The sequence below is a fragment of the Phoenix dactylifera genome, unplaced genomic scaffold, assembly GCF_009389715.1.
Source record: "Phoenix dactylifera cultivar Barhee BC4 unplaced genomic scaffold, palm_55x_up_171113_PBpolish2nd_filt_p 000658F, whole genome shotgun sequence".
Lineage (NCBI taxonomy): Eukaryota > Viridiplantae > Streptophyta > Magnoliopsida > Arecales > Arecaceae > Phoenix > Phoenix dactylifera.
Window position 1 is genome coordinate 4,886 of NW_024068047.1, and position 17,980 is coordinate 22,865.

The following is a 17,980-nucleotide window of genomic DNA, read 5'->3' on the forward strand; positions in this document are numbered from 1 at the left end:
TCTTTTTTAAGAGTCCCGCTATGAATGAACTTTTGTTAAAGAAAGGAAACAAGAAAAGGCTTTGTGAGTTTTTTTATGCTAATTTACACCTACATTTACCCCCCTTTTTTACGTCTTTTCATAAGAAATTTTTTTGTTGGCTTCCTTTGTGCATGATTTTTTTTTTGTGCACTTATTTACTTTGTGCAATAATTTTCTTTTTTAAAATATTCTTTCTGAAAGGATTTTTCTTTTGAGAAAATATTATGCCCTTCATTGTGCTTGATTTTTTTTAATGTGGTTTCCTTTTTGAAGTGTCTCGCTTTGAATTTGTTTTTTAATTTTTATGATTTTGATGCCCCTAATTTATTTTGTGCAATTGTTTTTTTTTGAAGAGTCATTTTTGAATGGATTTCTTTTTTATGCATAGAGGAAGAAAAGGCAATACCAACTTTCCAAATCATTTTGACCGACCATGCATGGAATAATACGTTAATTGTATAGAAAGAAATAGAAATAAGATATTTTTCAATCTCGTCGTAGCATTAAATGCCAATTCGAAATTTTATATATATGAAGAAATATAAGTAAATAGCAAATTTTCTTGTGCACTTTTTACTTCTACTTCTTTTTTTGCTCTATTTTTTTTTCTTTTTGTTCATCGACAAAAAGATTTTCCGGAGAGTCAATTTTTCTTAATTTTTTTTGTGCATGAACACACAAATTTTCTTAAGAAAATCTGATTTTTCAATAATTTATTTTTTTTATTTTTTTAAATTTTTGAGAGGAGTTGAGTTTCCTCTCTCCTTCTAATTTAATAGGTACGAGCATGTATAAAGGATCCTAAAGAATTAAATTCTGTATATACCGAAATACAAAAGAGTCCAACTTCACTTTATATTATTTAAAAAATTATTAGAAGAAAAAAAATTAGAAAACTTCGAAATCACCAACAAAGCAATCAATAGCCATTGCTTACCCAATAAAAATTCCTGGAATCTCCTAAAAAAGTAAAAATAAAAACATGACAAAATAAAGAAGGTTACTGAGATTCCTCTTCCCGGCGCCGGACTCCTGGGGTGCGGGGCTGACCGCCTGGGCCAAAGTCAAGGTGCCCTTGGCCGCCAAATTGTCCGGATCGAACGCGTGCTTGACCGGCACGCCGTCCTTCACCGATGCCCCCACCTGCCACACCTGATTCACCGCCTTCATATCCTTCCCCACCTTCACCGTCCCGAACAACCTTATCGTCCCGTTCGTGTACTCCGCCGCGAGATCCGCCGTATCGAACGCGATCTTCGACTCCTTCAGCGGCTCGTATCCTGTGATGTTGTACGTCTTCACCACCATCTTCCCGTCCGCTCCCTTGAAAGCCGCCAGCGTCTGCGACCCCGCCATGCCCGTCCCCGTCGGGTTGATCGCCCACGCCACCCAACCCCCCTGCGCCGCCGGTGGCGCCATGAAGGCGATCGAGAGCGCCCCTGCGGTGCTGTTGTAGGTCCAGTGTAGGGAGGCGGACAGGTGGGGGAGGTCGCTGCAGTCCGCGAACACCCGGTTGGCTCCCAGATTCTGGGACTTGCACGCCTGAGCAGCGACGGGCGGCGGAAGGAAGCAAACGGCGGCGATAGCAACGGAGAGGAGCACGAAGGCGGCGGCCATGGTGTATTCCTCCTCCTAGAGAGTGGGCTGTCAAACTCCGCGGAGAAGAGGATTTCTCGGGGTAAGCGGCGAGAGCTCTGGTCGGGAATTTATAGCGAAGAGTAGGAGGAAGCGCCAGTCTGGTATTCCTCAGGAACAGTTTGGTGAATTGGAATTGTAGAAAGAGTCGTGTTTTTATTGGTTAAGCTACGGTCTCTGATGCCACGTGGACGGTAAATGAAGAGAAATAACGCGTTCCGACAGAATCAAAAGCGCGTGCATGCGTTAGGGGTTGCGAGCGTTCTAACGGCATATGGTTTAGAGGTTGGTAATGGAAAGTGATATATTTACCCCTAAGGTTTGGAACCTATACCCCACATTCTGTCAGCTCCATTCCAAATGCTTGGAGTATGGATGAGTTGGTGTGCTTTTATGAAGTGCCTGGCAATTTTAGAAGGGAAAAGGGCACTCAGTTCGGGGGCTCAGTTATAGGACTGCGGACTCCACGGCCCCTCCTAGAGTTCTGGTGCTTTGAATGTTTTGCAGCTCCCGTCCGGGATAATGAGAGCAAAAATAGATTCCACGTATTAATTTAAAAAAGTGATAATGGCAAGAATTGAATTAGAAAGATATTGTTTAGATTTCCCAAATGAAAGAAAGATATTGTTTAGATTTCCCCAATAAAAGAAAGATATTGTTTGAAGTTCTGGTGCTTTGAATGTTTTGCAGCTCCCGTCCGGGATAATGAGAGCAAAAATAGATTCCACGCATTAATTTTAAAAAGTGATAATGGCAAGAATTGAATTAGAAAGATATTGTTTAGATTTCCCCAGTGAAAGAAAGATATTGTTTAGATTTCCCCAGTGGAATGATCATTACGCTAAGGATTGAATGGAAAAAATATGGTACTGATTTTTCCACCCAGGTGACATGTATTAATTTAGAAAAGGTGATTATGGCAAAAATTTAATTAGAAAAATATGTTAATATGTACATTTTACCAAAAAAAGCTGATTATGTTAATAAGACACAAGACTAAATCTTTCGTTATAGGTGCCATTGATTTTTTGTTTGGAATAAGGCAAAGCCAAATAAAAAAAAATAGTCCCAAAATTACATTCTTTGAAAGTACGCTCCCATAGGATCATCTAACAAAATGTTGGGAAAGTGTTATAGAAGAGGGTTTGTTTTAGTGAAAATAATATCTTTTATAGATAAGGGTGCAAATGGGTCGGATCAAATCGGGTCATGAGTGAGCATGACCCAGCTTGATTTTTTGTTCGAGTCCTAATGTTGGACTCAAACCCAACCTAATAGAAGATCAGATCGGGTCGGATCAGATCCACGGCTACAATTTTTTGACCCAACAGATCATTTAGTTCGGATCAGGTCCATGTATAGCCCAGTCCTAATTAAAAAATTCAGGTCCGGTTCGGATCGAAGTCGGATCATGCTATAATTCATAATAAAAAAGCATAATTTACTACTTTAAGGTTGAGCTTTTTAGCTGATTTTTTTTACTAAGATAAGTATGTTTAAACACATTTTAGACTAACTAGTCTAAGCTAAACATCTCCAAATATGTCAAGAAAAAGTGGAGACACTATTAACAAATGGAATTTCATACACATTTTGAAAAATAACAATGCTGTATCATGATGAAATTTACATAATTTAACTAGAACCTGCCATAACCTTTATTATTGAATTAAACTATCTCATAATATAGGAGAAAAAATGTCTCAGCTACTGTTTGGATCGGAAAAAATAGCTCTTTCACATGTTAGCCATCAAGTAGATGCTCCACATCAGTCCTATCAAATTAATTATACTTAAAGTAAGTGTTTTGACAACTCCAACAATATTAATTAACCATCCAGAGAGACAATGGTTCACCAGCAAATGCTAACAAATTAATAATATTGTACATGACAACGGCAAGTACAAACAATAATATGCATGCAGACCAAAGCAATCCAACAAGCCCATGTAGACCCAAAATCGATAATCCGGGTTCGGATCATTGGATAAATGATCCAAAATTGACTCAAAAAATAATGGACCGGGTTGGGTCTGGTTGGGATTCTGTAAACTCAGACCCAAACTGAAAATTGGAACGGTCCAATTTGAGACCCCAACTCGACCCCACGGATACTTAAAAATTGGTTGGATTGGATCTAAAAAGGTCGGATCAGATCACGGATCAAACCAACCCAATTGAATCCTTATTTGTAGAGCTTGGGAGGCAACCCATAGATGCAATTTATTTAAAAGGGTACCTTATTCTAAGAATTGAATGGGAAAGATAGGTACCTTCACATATAAAATGTGATCATGGCAAGAACTCAATGCAAAAGATATGATACTGCATTTTTTAATTACAGACGCCATGTGTGAATTTAGAAAACGTGATTATGGTAAGAATCGCATGACATCGCTTTTCGCATTAGAGATGCCATGTATCCTTTACGAAAAGGGGATATGGTAAGAATTATATGGAAAGATATGGAGTGTTGGACTTCCCCATTGTAGATGCCTCGTATGGAGGACCTTCTTGAGCTGGGAAAACGAAAATTGCTACAAGGACTATCTTGAGCTATCAAGAACCAACACAAGACAAAGTGGTTAATTGACTTAGGACTTGAAGAGAAAAATTGCTACAACTGCTCTTCATCTTAGGCTCCATTTGGAAGAGCTTTTGGAGGGCCAAAAAAGCACTTTCTGATCCTCTAAAAATACTTTTAGATGAAATAGGAATGTTTGGTAAAAATTTCAGAAAACTGTTTTAGCTTTTTCAGAAAGCTAAAAACAGCTTTTTGAAAGAAGCTCCATTTTGGAGCTTTCTGTGAAAGCACTTTTAGACCTGATCAGAAATCTATTTTTTTGACCCAAATATCCGTGATAAAATATAACAATTATACAAAATATCTTTTTAATAATTGTTTAACCAATTTTATCACCTAGCTAGTATTATGAGAAATTAATTTACGCTAATAATTATAATATTTTATATCTTTATTATTGTATTATACTATAAATAAAATATTATATTACATTATATCATGATACAATGATTTGTTATATTAAATAATTTAATATTATATTAAATTATTATGCTATAGTATATAATATTATATTACTATATTATAATAATATTATATTACATTACAGTAATATTATACTATATCATATATTTCTGTATTACTACATATTATATTTTATTATGCTTTGTTGTATAATACTATGCAACGTCTTTTACGGTCATTTTGTCGTATATAAAGTACTTTTGTTAGTTTGTTTATCAAACACATGTTAAAGTGGCACAACACTTTAGAAATGTAGCTACCAAATAAAAAATAGCTTTTTATAAAAGCTCTACTTCAGAAAGCTCTACTTTCAAAAGTTCTACTTGCAAAAGCTCTACTACCAACAGCTCCCCCAAATGGGGCCTTAGTAGCAGAGATTGTCATCCTCTTAGGGATTGTGTAGATGGTCTCCTTTTTTTGATGGTTATCTTGCTGCCATAGACTACCGGTTTATAATTCTATTGGGAAGTTTTAACTAGGGATTTCAAAACTTGCTTGGTATCTAGTTGATTGTGGTTTGTACCCCCCCCCCCCCCCCCCCCCTACTCTAATGATGTCATGACCCTTCTATTAAAGTCCACTCTGGTGAAAAATGAATTTACAAACAATGGAGACTTCAAATTAATGGAGCAACCGATAACCTGTTGACAAAAGATTTTGTAATTGACAGGACAACAATGTAACTGTAAATCAATCACAACATGAACACATTCATGGACATGTACACCTTTATACCCATTAAGCTCAATGATCTAGGTGAGCATCATTTGCTGATAAGTTAATAAACAATGACGCATCACATCTATGGTCCTACCATAGTTTACTGTAACATGGTCCAAATGATCATAGTAGCAAGGAAGAGAAGGCAAAAAAACATGGCAGCGTTTTGATCTTAAGCTAAAAAGTCCCTCCAAAAATAGGACTACCTGGATACATATCGAACATTCGTTGCTTGCATGTAAAGAACAATTTTCAAGCTTAGAAAAAAAAAAAAGGCATGAGAGAATGAGAGGATGAAGGATAATTTACTTTTACAACAAGATAATTTACTTTACCAAGATTGAAGGAAAAAATATTGGACACCTCAACCTCAAATCGAACTGGACTGACCTCCTTGACATTGGTCATAAACTGACGTGAGCAACTTCGCCCCAGTTGAGGAGCCGACCAGCTGAGGAGCCAATTGACACGTACTAGTAAAGACTGACAGTTTCAACAATCGGCAGTTGTGATAGCTCTGCATTCGGCACATGGTCAGTATACCACCCATACGAAATGATGCCCGCATCTTAGACATACGACTAGCCATTAGCTAGCAATTAGTGCACGCTACATCAACCCAGATAAACGATAAAATAAACTCTCCTATATAAAAGGGTAGGTATGCAACATCTATCACCCCCCAAATCTGGAATATAATACGATCATGCTATCGAGGGACAGAACCCAAGATAACACAAAGCCAACATTATATTTAGCTATCAAATTCATCTCAAACAAAATATAATAAATAAAAATCTAATTTTATTATCCATTAAATAGAACCAATATTGGTGTGGAGTGATTGATTAAAACCCCATTTGATTTTGATGAGCTCAAAGCATTTGAGTATATCTTTTGATTACTAATGAATTCAATTGAGTGTTTCAGTGAAAATCCTGTCTAAGTGTCCCAAGACTTGGTTCATAATTTTTGGATAAGTTAAGGAGTCTGTTTGAACCAATGTCTGAGACTCGAGTCGACTCCCGAGTATCACGAGTCGACTCCAAGCGTATCAAGTTCACTGGGACGAGCTCGAGTCGACTCCAGATAAGTACGAGTCGACTCCGACTGAGAACAGACAGAAGGACAGAAAGCTTCAACTCAGAACCTGTCAGCGAGTCGACTCCCGAAGTGCGCGAGTCGACTCCGATGTTCACCGAGTCGACTCCAAGAAAATAAGAGTCGACTCCAAGCAGTCACAGGCAGAAAAGTCAGAGAACAGTTTTCGGGTCTGAGATTCGAGTCGACTCCAGTGGAACGCGAGTCGACTCCGATAGGTGGCAAGTCGACTCCAGAGAAAGCAAGAGTCGACTCTCAGCGGTACACAAAGAAAAAGTCAGAGAGCATTTTATGGACTCTGAGATTCGAGTCGACTCCCACAATACCGAGTCGATTCCAAGACACCGCGACCCCAAGACAGACAGAAAACCAAGTTACTGCCTCTGAGATTCGAGTCGACTCCCAGACAGCTCGAGTCGACTCCAAGACAGCTTCACGTCAAAAGGCAGAAGACCATCTTTCGGAAACTGAGAGCCGAGTCGACTCCAAGGAAGTTCGAGTCGACTCCAAGACTGGACGAGCCAAAAGATAGAGGATCGGGAGTTCGGGCTCTGAGATTCGAGTCGACTCCAAGGACAGTCGAGTCGACTCGAGTGGACAAAATTCAAAATTGGATCCACGGACTTCAGTGGATGAGCCGACTCCAAAATTGCCAAGTCAGCTCCAGAAGTTGGCGAGTCGACTCCAGGTCAAGACGAGTCGACTCCCAGTCGTGAAGGCAACTTTAATTCAAATTTGGAACAGTTGCCGAGTCGACTCCGGAAAAGCTTGAGTCGACTCCCGCTACAGCCGAGTCGACTCCTGATCGCGCGAGTCGACTCCAACCCACCAACGGTCATATTGTCAGGCTGCGCAGAGTGTTCAGAACGGGCAGAAAAAGCACTCTAACGGCTAGTTTCTGTGGGGGTTGGCTTAAATAGCCACAGAGGACTGTAGCAAGGTAGAGAACAACCATTCCACTCCAACTAATCAAGCATTCAAGCTCTGCAACGTGCTCTTCAACGAAAAAGAGGAAGATCTGCATTTACTGCTTCCAACTACATCTTCCCAGCAATTAAAGCCTCCTTCTCCTGCATTCAAGTCGACTACTCTTTCAAGAGGAGACCAGAAGTTTAAGAAGCCATTCCTCATCTCCAATCTAAAAGCGTTTGAGGCTTCTTAACTTCATTTATTGTTCATATTGTTTTCATCTGCTTTTTGAGAAGCTCATTTTCTGTTTTCTTTCTACAACTTGTATTTACTTGGTTCAATCGGAGATTGAATCAAGGGGATTGAGGTTGGTTGGTGAGCCGAGTTAAAACCAACGTGTGTAAGGGTTTGATTGTGATCCCGGAAAAACAATCGGGGCGGTTCTAGTCGGTGAGCCTGGGAAAACCGACCGAGTTCGTTGTGAGCTCGTAAAACAACAAGTTTGGTTGTGAGCTTGGAAAACAACCGGCTGTAATCCAAGGGGGTTATAGTGAATTTCCAAGTGAGACTTGGGGAGTGGACGTAGGAGCAAGGGTTAGCTCCGAACCACTATAAAACCTTGTGTTTGTGTTGGATTGTCTCTCTTCTTCTTCCCCTCACATCACTCACAGCACTTAGCATTAATTAAATAACTTGCAATAGTTTTTAATTAGTCAACCACATCGTTTTAATTATTCAAATTATTTTAAAACCCAATTCACCCCCCCCTCTTGGGTTGTCTATCTGGGCAACAAGTGGTATCAGAGCCTAAACTCTTCCACCCAAGAGTTAAAAGATCAAAATGACAACCCCATTTGGATCTTCCCACATTGAGGGTCAGTCCATCCAAAGACCCCCTTTCTTTAATGGATCCGACTACTCATACTGGAAGGCTAGGATGAGAATATTCATCCAAGCCCAAGACTATGAGATGTGGACCATTGTAGTAAATGGCCCATACATCCCATCCATATATGTAGAGGGTGTCAAGGTACCCAAACTAGAAAAGGATTGGGATGAACATGACATGAGGAAGGCACAACTAAACTCTAAAGCTATGAATGTGTTTTATTGTGCCTTGGATAGAAATGAATTCAATAGGATCTCTACTTGCAACTCTGCAAAAGAGATTTGGGATAGACTTGAAGTGACCCATGAGGGCACGAATCAAGTTAAAGAATCCAAAATTAATATATTGGTTCATAAGTATGAACTATTTAAAATGGATTCTAATGAGACAATCACTAGCATGTTCACTAGGTTTACTGACATTGTCAATGGCCTAAAAAGCCTTGGCAAGAGCTATACTAACAGTGATCTTGTCAGGAAAATACTTCGCTGCCTACCAAGGTCATGGGAAGCCAAGGTGACGGCAATCCAAGAAGCTAAAGACTTGAACAAGCTTCCACTTGAAGAGCTCCTTGGATCCCTAATGACTCACGAGCTAACCATGAAGCAACACAGCGAAGAGGAGTCCTCCCACAAGAAAAAGGTAATAGCTCTTAAGTCTACTTCATCTAACAAGGACTTGTCTTGCAGTAGCAGCAGTGACGAAGAAGAGAATGAGGAAGATGATGGTGAGGCACTTCTTGTGCGCAAGTTCAAGAAATTTATCAACCACAAGAAGGCGTATCATCAAAGGAGAGGCCCCTCAAATTCCTACCGCAAGGACAAAGGTAAGGAAAGGGAAAATGAGGGGATTGAGTGTTACGAGTGCAAGAAGCCGGGTCACATAAGAGCAGAGTGCCCCCTACTGAAGAAGGGGAGTAAGTACAAGAAGAAGAAGGCTCTTGTCACTACACTATCCGACTCCGACTCATCATCCTCCTCATCAGATGATGAACAAGAAGAGAAGGCCAATTTCTGCTTCATGGCCAACGAAAACGAGGTAACTTCCGATACGCATCTTGATTTTTCTTTTGATGAACTTTATGATGCATTTAATGAATTAATGGTAGAATATAAGGCCATAAATCTTAAGAATAAAGAACTAAAAATAGCTAATCAATCATACCTACATAAATACGATAAATTAGTTAAGGATAAGGATTTAATCATCAAAGAAAATATAGAACTTAAGACAAGCAACCAACTTCTAACTCAAAAGAATAGTACCTTAACTAAAGATAATGAAAAACTAACTAAGAAACTTTCAGAACTTAAAAATCATAAACAAATCTTAAATAAGGATCTCACAAAAGAACTTAATGACCTAAAAGCAGAAAATCAAACTCTAACTAAAGAACTTAACAAATACAAATCCTTAGTTGAAAAATTTACATATAGTTCTGAAAAATTAAACATGATACTTAATAGTCAACGAGCCGTATTTAATAAAGCGGATTTAGGGTATAAACCAAGAAATAAACAAAAACTTCTTAGTAACTTCTTTGTTAAAACTGGAGAAACTAAAACTAAGAAAATAAGTTGCTTTTGCTGTGGTACTATAGGTCATAAAGCAAATTTGTGTAATTTTAGAAAAAATAAAACAAAAAGGAAAATTAAAAGGGTATGGGTTCCAAAAGGAACCAACTTGACTAACCATGAAGGACCCAAGAAAACTTGGGTACCTAAGATGACATGATTTGCTTGTGTAGGAGTGTCTTGCAGCCAAGGTCAACAAAAACTGCTGGTACTTGGATAGTGGCTGCTCTAGGCACATGACGGGTGACAAAGATCAATTTTTCACCCTTGAAGCTAAGAAGGGAGGTGCTGTGACTTTTGGAGACAACAACCAAGGTCACATCATTGGTATTGGTAAAGTTCAAATCACCCCTTCTACTTTTATTGATAATGTTAGATATGTTGATGGTCTTAAGCATAACTTATTAAGCATTAGTCAATTATGTGATAAAGGGTATGATGTTATGTTTAAGCCATCACTATGCATTATAACAAACCCTAATGATAATAGTTTAGTTTTTAAAGGGATTAGACGTGGAAATGTATATGTTGTAGACCTAGAAGATCTTGCAAAACATAACCAATATTTAGTTGTAAATGAAACTAAAGATAATGATGCTAGTTGGTTATGGCACCGTAAGTTAGGTCATGCAAGCATGGACACAATAACTAAACTAGTTAAAAGAGACTCCGTGATAGGTTTGCCAAAATTAAAATTTGAAAAGAACAAAATATGTGAAGCATGTCAATTTGGCAAACAATCTAGGAACTCTTTTAAATCCATAAAATGTGTCTCTACCTCTAGGCCTCTAGAATTATTACACATGGACCTATTTGGTCCAACTAGAACAACAAGCTTAGGTGGAAATAAATATGGTCTAGTTATAGTAGATGATTACTCTAGGTACACATGGGTCATGTTCCTAGTGCATAAGGATCAAGCATTTTCTATGTTTAAGAAGTTCCATAAGGAAGTAACAAATGCTAGAGAGTCTTCAGTCATAGCCATTAGAAGTGACCATGGTACCGAATTCGAAAATCAGTCATTTAATGAATTTTGTAGTAAGAAAGGGATAACCCATAATTTCTCAGCACCTAGGACACCACAACAAAATGGAGTGGTGGAAAGGAAGAATAGAACACTAGAGGAAATGGCTAGAACTATGTTATGTGAAAGTAACCTCCCTAAGTACTTTTGGGGAGAAGCCATTAATACCTCTTGTCACATACTAAATAGAGTTCTATTGAGACCCATTATAAAGAAAACACCTTATGAACTGTGGAAAAACAGAAAACCAAAGGTTAATTATTTTCATGTTTTTGGATGTAGGTGTTTTGTGCATAATAATGGGAAAGATAATCTAGGGAAATTTGACCCTAAATCTTATGAAGAAATATTCTTAGGTTATTCTACAACTAGTAAAGCCTATAGAGTCTTTAATAAAAGAACCTTAGTTATAGAAGAATCTATACATGTTGTTTTTGATGACTCTAGTGACATCTCGTCTAGTAAGAAGGTTAATTTTGATGATGATATTGAAATACTTGAAGAAAAGATAGATAAGATGGGATTACAAGATGATAATCAAAAGTTGATTGAAGAAGAATCATCAAGCCAAGAGGCTATTATGGATCATGGGCTAACTAAAGCTTGGAGGTATGCTCATGGGCATCCTAAGGAACTAATTCTAGATGATCCATCTCAACCCGTTAGGACTAGAGCATCCCTTAGGAATTTGAATAACCATCTAGCTTTTGTTTCACACTTTGAGCCCAAACATATAGAAGAAGCCAAAAATGATGTAAATTGGATAAATGCAATGCAAGAAGAACTAAACCAATTTACTAGAAACAAAGTGTGGAATCTAGTAGAGAGACCTTCTGAATATCCAATTATTGGTACTAAATGGATTTATAAAAATAAACTTGATGAAAATAGAATTGTTATAAGGAATAAGGCTAGACTAGTAGCAAAGGGGTATAATCAAGAAGAAGGTATAGATTTTGATGAAACCTTTGCTTCCGTAGCTAGACTTGAGGCGATTAGACTACTATTAGCATATGCATGCTCTAAGGACTTCAAACTATTTCAAATGGATGTAAAAAGTGCATTTTTAAATGGGTATATTAATGAGGAGGTATATGTAGAACAACCTCCTGGTTTTGAAAATCATCAATACCCTAATCATGTATATAAACTGAACAAAGCACTTTATGGCTTAAAACAAGCACCTAGAGCATGGTATGAGAGGCTTAGCAAATTTCTATTAGAACATGAATTCTCTAGGGGAAATGTAGACACAACATTATTTCTGAAAAAGCAAAATAAAGATATGTTATTAGTACAGATTTATGTTGATGATATCATTTTCGGTGCTACTAACAATCGCCTCTGCGAAGAGTTTGCTGATTTGATGCAGAGTGAGTTTGAGATGAGCATGATGGGAGAGCTGAACTACTTCCTCGGGCTACAAATCAAACAGTCAGAAGGAGGCATCCTCATCAATCAAGCCAAATATATCAAGGAGATGCTCAAGAAGTTTGATATGGAGGGAAACAAATCAATCAGCACCCCCATGAGCTCATCATGCAAGTTAGACCAAGATGAATCAGGTAAATCTGTAGATCAAAAACTTTATAGAGGTATGATAGGATCTTTACTGTATCTTACTGCAAGTAGACCTGATATTATGTTTAGTGTGTGCATGTGTGCTAGATATCAGGCTAATCCTAAAGAATCACACCTAGCTGCAGTTAAGAGAATTTTTAAATACCTAATAGGAACTAAGAACATAGGGCTATGGTACTCTAAAGAATCTAGCCTAAACTTAATAGGATACACAGATTCAGACTTCGCTGGATGTAAGCTTGATAGAAAAAGTACCAGCGGGTCGTGTCAATTTTTAGGAGAAAATTTTATCTTATGGTTTAGCAAGAAACAAAACTCGGTCGCATTGTCTACTGCTGAAGCTGAATATGATGCAGCCGGAAGTTGCTGTGCTCAAATCTTATGGATTAAACAACAATTAGAAGATTATGGCATTAAACAAGATAAAATTCTCATTAATTGTGATAATACAAGTGCCATAAATCTAACTAAAAATCCAATTCAACATTCAAGAACTAAACACATTGAGATAAGACATCACTTCATAAGAGATCATGTATTGAATGGTGATGTGACACTCCAATTTGTTTGTACTGATAATCAATTAGCAGATATTTTTACAAAACCCCTAAGTGAAGAGAGGTTTAGTGTGCTTAGGAGGGGATTAGGAGTGATTGATCCATCCTAGTGGTTCCACTAGATACATTGATTTTGATGATTACAATGTGGTTAAAAATAGGTTTTCTTTCCAATGATCATCAAATCAGATCTTAATTAAGTGATTTTCGGTCATTCGGCACGATTATAGCATGAGTTTTAGGTGCGTGCCAAAGTTAGAGACGACTCGAGTAAGTTTCAGAGCCGGCTCCTAAGGGGGAGTCGACTCGCGCATTGGCGGGAGTCGACTCGCAAAGATGGCAGCAGAGGGGGAGTCGACTCGCATACTGTCAGGAGTCGACTCGAGGTCCACAGGCGCATAAGGAGAGTCGACTCGCGCATATTCTGGAGTCGACTCGAGGTCGAGTCGACTCGCGACTCAGTGGAGTCGACTCGCAGTCGGGATCCGACTTTTTAACCCTAGATTTGTCGTTTCGAAAACACTTTTCTTTCAAGCCGCCACTGTTCAAAAAGCCCTAGAGCCGACTCCTAGGTCGTCTCCGATCGTCTCCAAGCCATTTTTCCGTCGATTCTTCGCCGGACATTGAGTTCTCCTCCCTTCCTAGGTCATTCCCGGTCGGTTCCGAGTCTTTTCCGTCGGTCCTTCACCGTCCTCTAGGTTTTTCCTCTCAGTTTAGGTCAAAATGCCGCGTAAGACCGTAGTTAGGAAGAGGTCCCGACCCGAGGCCGGTCCCGAGCGGCGCTCCAAGGCGCGGCACGATCCCGCAAGGCAACCACCTCCGGCTCGTTCCCCGCCTAGGGCGGTTCCCGCGAGGCCATTGGCCGGGAAGGTCGTCTCCACCGGGAGGTATGTCGATTTCGACTTCCTCTCCCGGAAAGGGTTCACCATAGGTGATAGACTTAGGGCCCAGGGCCTAGAGTACTTCCTTACACTGGACCTCCCCACATACCCGGGCCTTATTAGAGAGTTCTATGGTACCGTCCATCGGAGAGATGGAGGTATCGAGGGCACAGTAGCCGGTGTCCCTTTGCGTGTCACGGAGGATCTTATTGCCCACATCCTCCACCTTCCATTAGCAGGGGTGGCTCCCGCACACCCTGAGGATAGGGTTGAGGCCCTTACGGCCGTTCTAGGACATCCACCCCAGTCATCTCTAGACGAGGTATCCGCGAGCTCACTACCGATTGAGGTGCGGATCCTCTTGAGTATTTTGTCTAGGTCCATCTTCCCTAAGACAGGGAGATTTGATTTTGTAAATGAGAGAGACCTAGCTCTTATGTTCTATATCCTTCAGGACACCCCAATCAACTTTCCTAAGCTCATCTATAGGTATATGTGTGAGCCCCTAGATAGACCTAGGCTCACCCTCCCATACGGCATGATTTTCACCCTTCTTTTTAGGGAGTACGAGGTTCCCATTCCTGAGGGGGAGCCCTTTCGCGCTTTGCGATGGACTGATCGCACGCGTGCGGGGACCCTACACAGGATGGGGTTTCGGAAGAGAGGGGGTATGGGTTAGGAAGTCTACCCTCACCGCTCAGACCACCAGACCTTCACCCAGTCCTGAGCCCGATTCAGACTACCCAGACCTTCCAGACCATCCAGACCTTCCATCCACTCCTCCTGCTCCTACCACCTCCGTCGGACCTTCCTCCTCGGCTCCACCATCCATGGAAGTCCGGATTGATCCTGAGCAGCTCCGGGAGCTGCGACAGGAGATAGTCAGAGATGTGAGGGATGAGCTGCTTCGGGAGCTCCGAGGTGCGGTGCCTGCTCCCACTCCTGCACCCGTATCTTCTCAGTTGGTCCCTTCCTTGACAGCCGTGACTGACATGACGGCTCATGTACGGGAAGAGATCTACAATGTCCGGAGTTTGGTCCAGGCCCAGTTCCACAGCATGAGTGAGGTCACGAGCACCACTCGACAGATGCGAGAGGACATAGGTCGTGACATGCACACCACCACCGAGGGGGCCGAGCGCTTGTCGAATGTACTCATCGACAAGCTGGACGCACTTCAGACGTCGGTGACTGGGCTTCAGACGTCGGTGACTGAGCTCTCCACTACACATAGCAGAGCCACTACGTCTATTATCACGCAGCTTGGCCATGTTACAGATGCAGTCACCCTCCTCATGGAGCAGAGCCGATTGAGAGGAGGAGCCACATCCACGAGAGGAGGACCCACATCCTCGAGAGGAGGTGCCTCATCCTCGAGGAGGCCATAGATGTTTTTGTGTTTTGTCTTGTTTTACTTTACTTATTGTATTCTCACATGTATTCACATTCATATCAATACAATGAGTAGACATTTTATCTTCAATTATGTGCCATTTGATGATTGGTTGTGCCATTGATTGTGTGTGATTACCTCCTTTTTGATATGATGACAAAAAGGGGGAGAAATAAAATATGTAAAAAAAAAGGGGAGAAATATGTATAAAGTATGTAAAAGGGGCGAAATATGTAAAAGAAATCAATGGAAATCAATAAAAACATAAAACTCTTAAAAACACACAAATTTGTTCTAAGTGGATTCGGTACCTCGAGGCTCATTATCTCTCTTTTGGGGCTCCTAATGGAGTAATCTCCAGAATCTATTCAAGGGATATTCGGAGATTAGCTGAATCCTACACAAGAACAAATTGACAGATTTTCTCTCTAAATACAAAAAAATTCAGTTCAAAAACTTCAAAGCATTAAAAAAAAATTCAGAGAATCAAAACATAGTTGAATGCATATGTTGAGGGGGAGAATCTGAATTTTAATCAAACTAAATCATTAATGACATATAAGCCAAACAATTGATTGCATAATATGAAGGCTTATATAATTCCAAATAAAAGGGGGAGCTTTAACTCCGAAATTTATTGTTTCACTCCTTTCAAGCTTGGATAAATTGAATTACCAGACATTTGAATTCATATATGGATTTTATTTCATTATTTATTGAGCAATTCATTTTACATATACTCAAAGTTTTGTCATCATCAAAAAGGGGGAGATTGTGGAGTGATTGATTAAAACCCCATTTGATTTTGATGAGCTCAAAGCATTTGAGTATATCTTTTGATTACTAATGAATTCAATTGAGTGTTTCAGTGAAAATCCTGTCTAAGTGTCCCAAGACTTGGTTCATAATTTTTGGATAAGTTAAGGAGTCTGTTTGAACCAATGTCTGAGACTCGAGTCGACTCCCGAGTATCACGAGTCGACTCCAAGCGTATCAAGTTCACTGGGACGAGCTCGAGTCGACTCCAGATAAGTACGAGTCGACTCCGACTGAGAACAGACAGAAGGACAGAAAGCTTCAACTCAGAACCTGTCAGCGAGTCGACTCCCAAAGTGCGCGAGTCGACTCCGATGTTCACCGAGTCGACTCCAAGGAAATAAGAGTCGACTCCAAGCAGTCACAGGCAGAAAAGTCAGAGAACAGTTTTCGGGTCTGAGATTCGAGTCGACTCCAGTGGAACGCGAGTCGACTCTGATAGGTGGCAAGTCGACTCCAGAGAAAGCAAGAGTCGACTCTCAGCGGTACACAAAGAAAAAGTCAGAGAGCATTTTATGGACTCTGAGATTCGAGTCGACTCCCGCAATACGCGAGTCGACTCCAAGACACCGCGACCCCAAGACAGACAGAAAACCAAGTTACTGCCTCTGAGATTCGAGTCGACTCCCAGACAGCTCGAGTCGACTCCAAGACAGCTTCACGTCAAAAGGCAGAAGACCATCTTTCGGAAACTGAGAGCCGAGTCGACTCCAAGGAAGTTCGAGTCGACTCCAAGACTGGACGAGCCAAAAGACAGAGGATCGGGAGTTCGGGCTCTGAGATTCGAGTCGACTCCCAGGACAGTCGAGTCGACTCGAGTGGACAAAATTCAAAATTGGATCCACGGACTTCAGTGGATGAGCCGACTCCAAAATTGCCAAGTCAGCTCCAGAAGTTGGCGAGTCGACTCCAGGTCAAGACGAGTCGACTCCCAGTCGTGAAGGCAACTTTAATTCAAATTTGGAACAGTTGCCGAGTCGACTCCGGAAAAGCTTGAGTCGACTCCCGCTACAGCCGAGTCGACTCCTGATCGCGCGAGTCGACTCCAACCCACCAACGGTCATATTGTCAGGCTGCGCAGAGTGTTCAGAACGGGCAGAAAAAGCACTCTAACGGCTAGTTTCTGTGGGGGTTGGCTTAAATAGCCACAGAGGACTGTAGCAAGGTAGAGAACAACCATTCCACTCCAACTAATCAAGCATTCAAGCTCTGCAACGTGCTCTTCAACGAAAAAGAGGAAGATCTGCATTTACTGCTTCCAACTACATCTTCCCAGCAATTAAAGCCTCCTTCTCCTGCATTCAAGTCGACTACTCTTTCAAGAGGAGACCAGAAGTTTAAGAAGCCATTCCTCATCTCCAATCTAAAAGCGTTTGAGGCTTCTTAACTTCATTTATTGTTCATATTATTTTCATCTGCTTTTTGAGAAGCTCATTTTCTGTTTTCTTTCTACAACTTGTATTTACTTGGTTCAATCGGAGATTGAATCAAGGGGATTGAGGTTGGTTGGTGAGCCGAGTTAAAACCAACGTGTGTAAGGATTTGATTGTGATCCCGGGAAAACAATCGGGGCGGTTCTAGTCGGTGAGCCTGGGAAAACCGACCGAGTTCGTTGTGAGCTCGTAAAACAACAAGTTTGGTTGTGAGCTTGGAAAACAACCGGCTGTAATCCAAGGGGGTTATAGTGAATTCCCAAGTGAGACTTGGGGAGTGGACGTAGGAGCAAGGGTTAGCTCCGAACCACTATAAAACCTTGTGTTTGTGTTGGATTGTCTCTCTTCTTCTTCCCCTCACATCACTCACAGCACTTAGCATTAATTAAATAACTT

At 40.6% G+C, this 17,980-nt stretch overlaps 1 protein-coding gene across 1 annotated transcript; it reads right to left on the reverse strand.

Annotated features, from left to right (window-relative positions):
• Positions 1-811: 811 nt before the first annotated feature.
• On the reverse strand, positions 812-1,688 carry LOC103698582 (auxin-induced in root cultures protein 12). The gene has a single exon (XM_008780615.3). It carries the CDS (start codon positions 1,636-1,638, stop codon positions 982-984), a length of 657 nt encoding a protein of 218 aa, XP_008778837.2. The 5' UTR covers positions 1,639-1,688; the 3' UTR covers positions 812-981.
• Between the last annotated feature and the right edge of the window lie 16,292 nt (positions 1,689-17,980).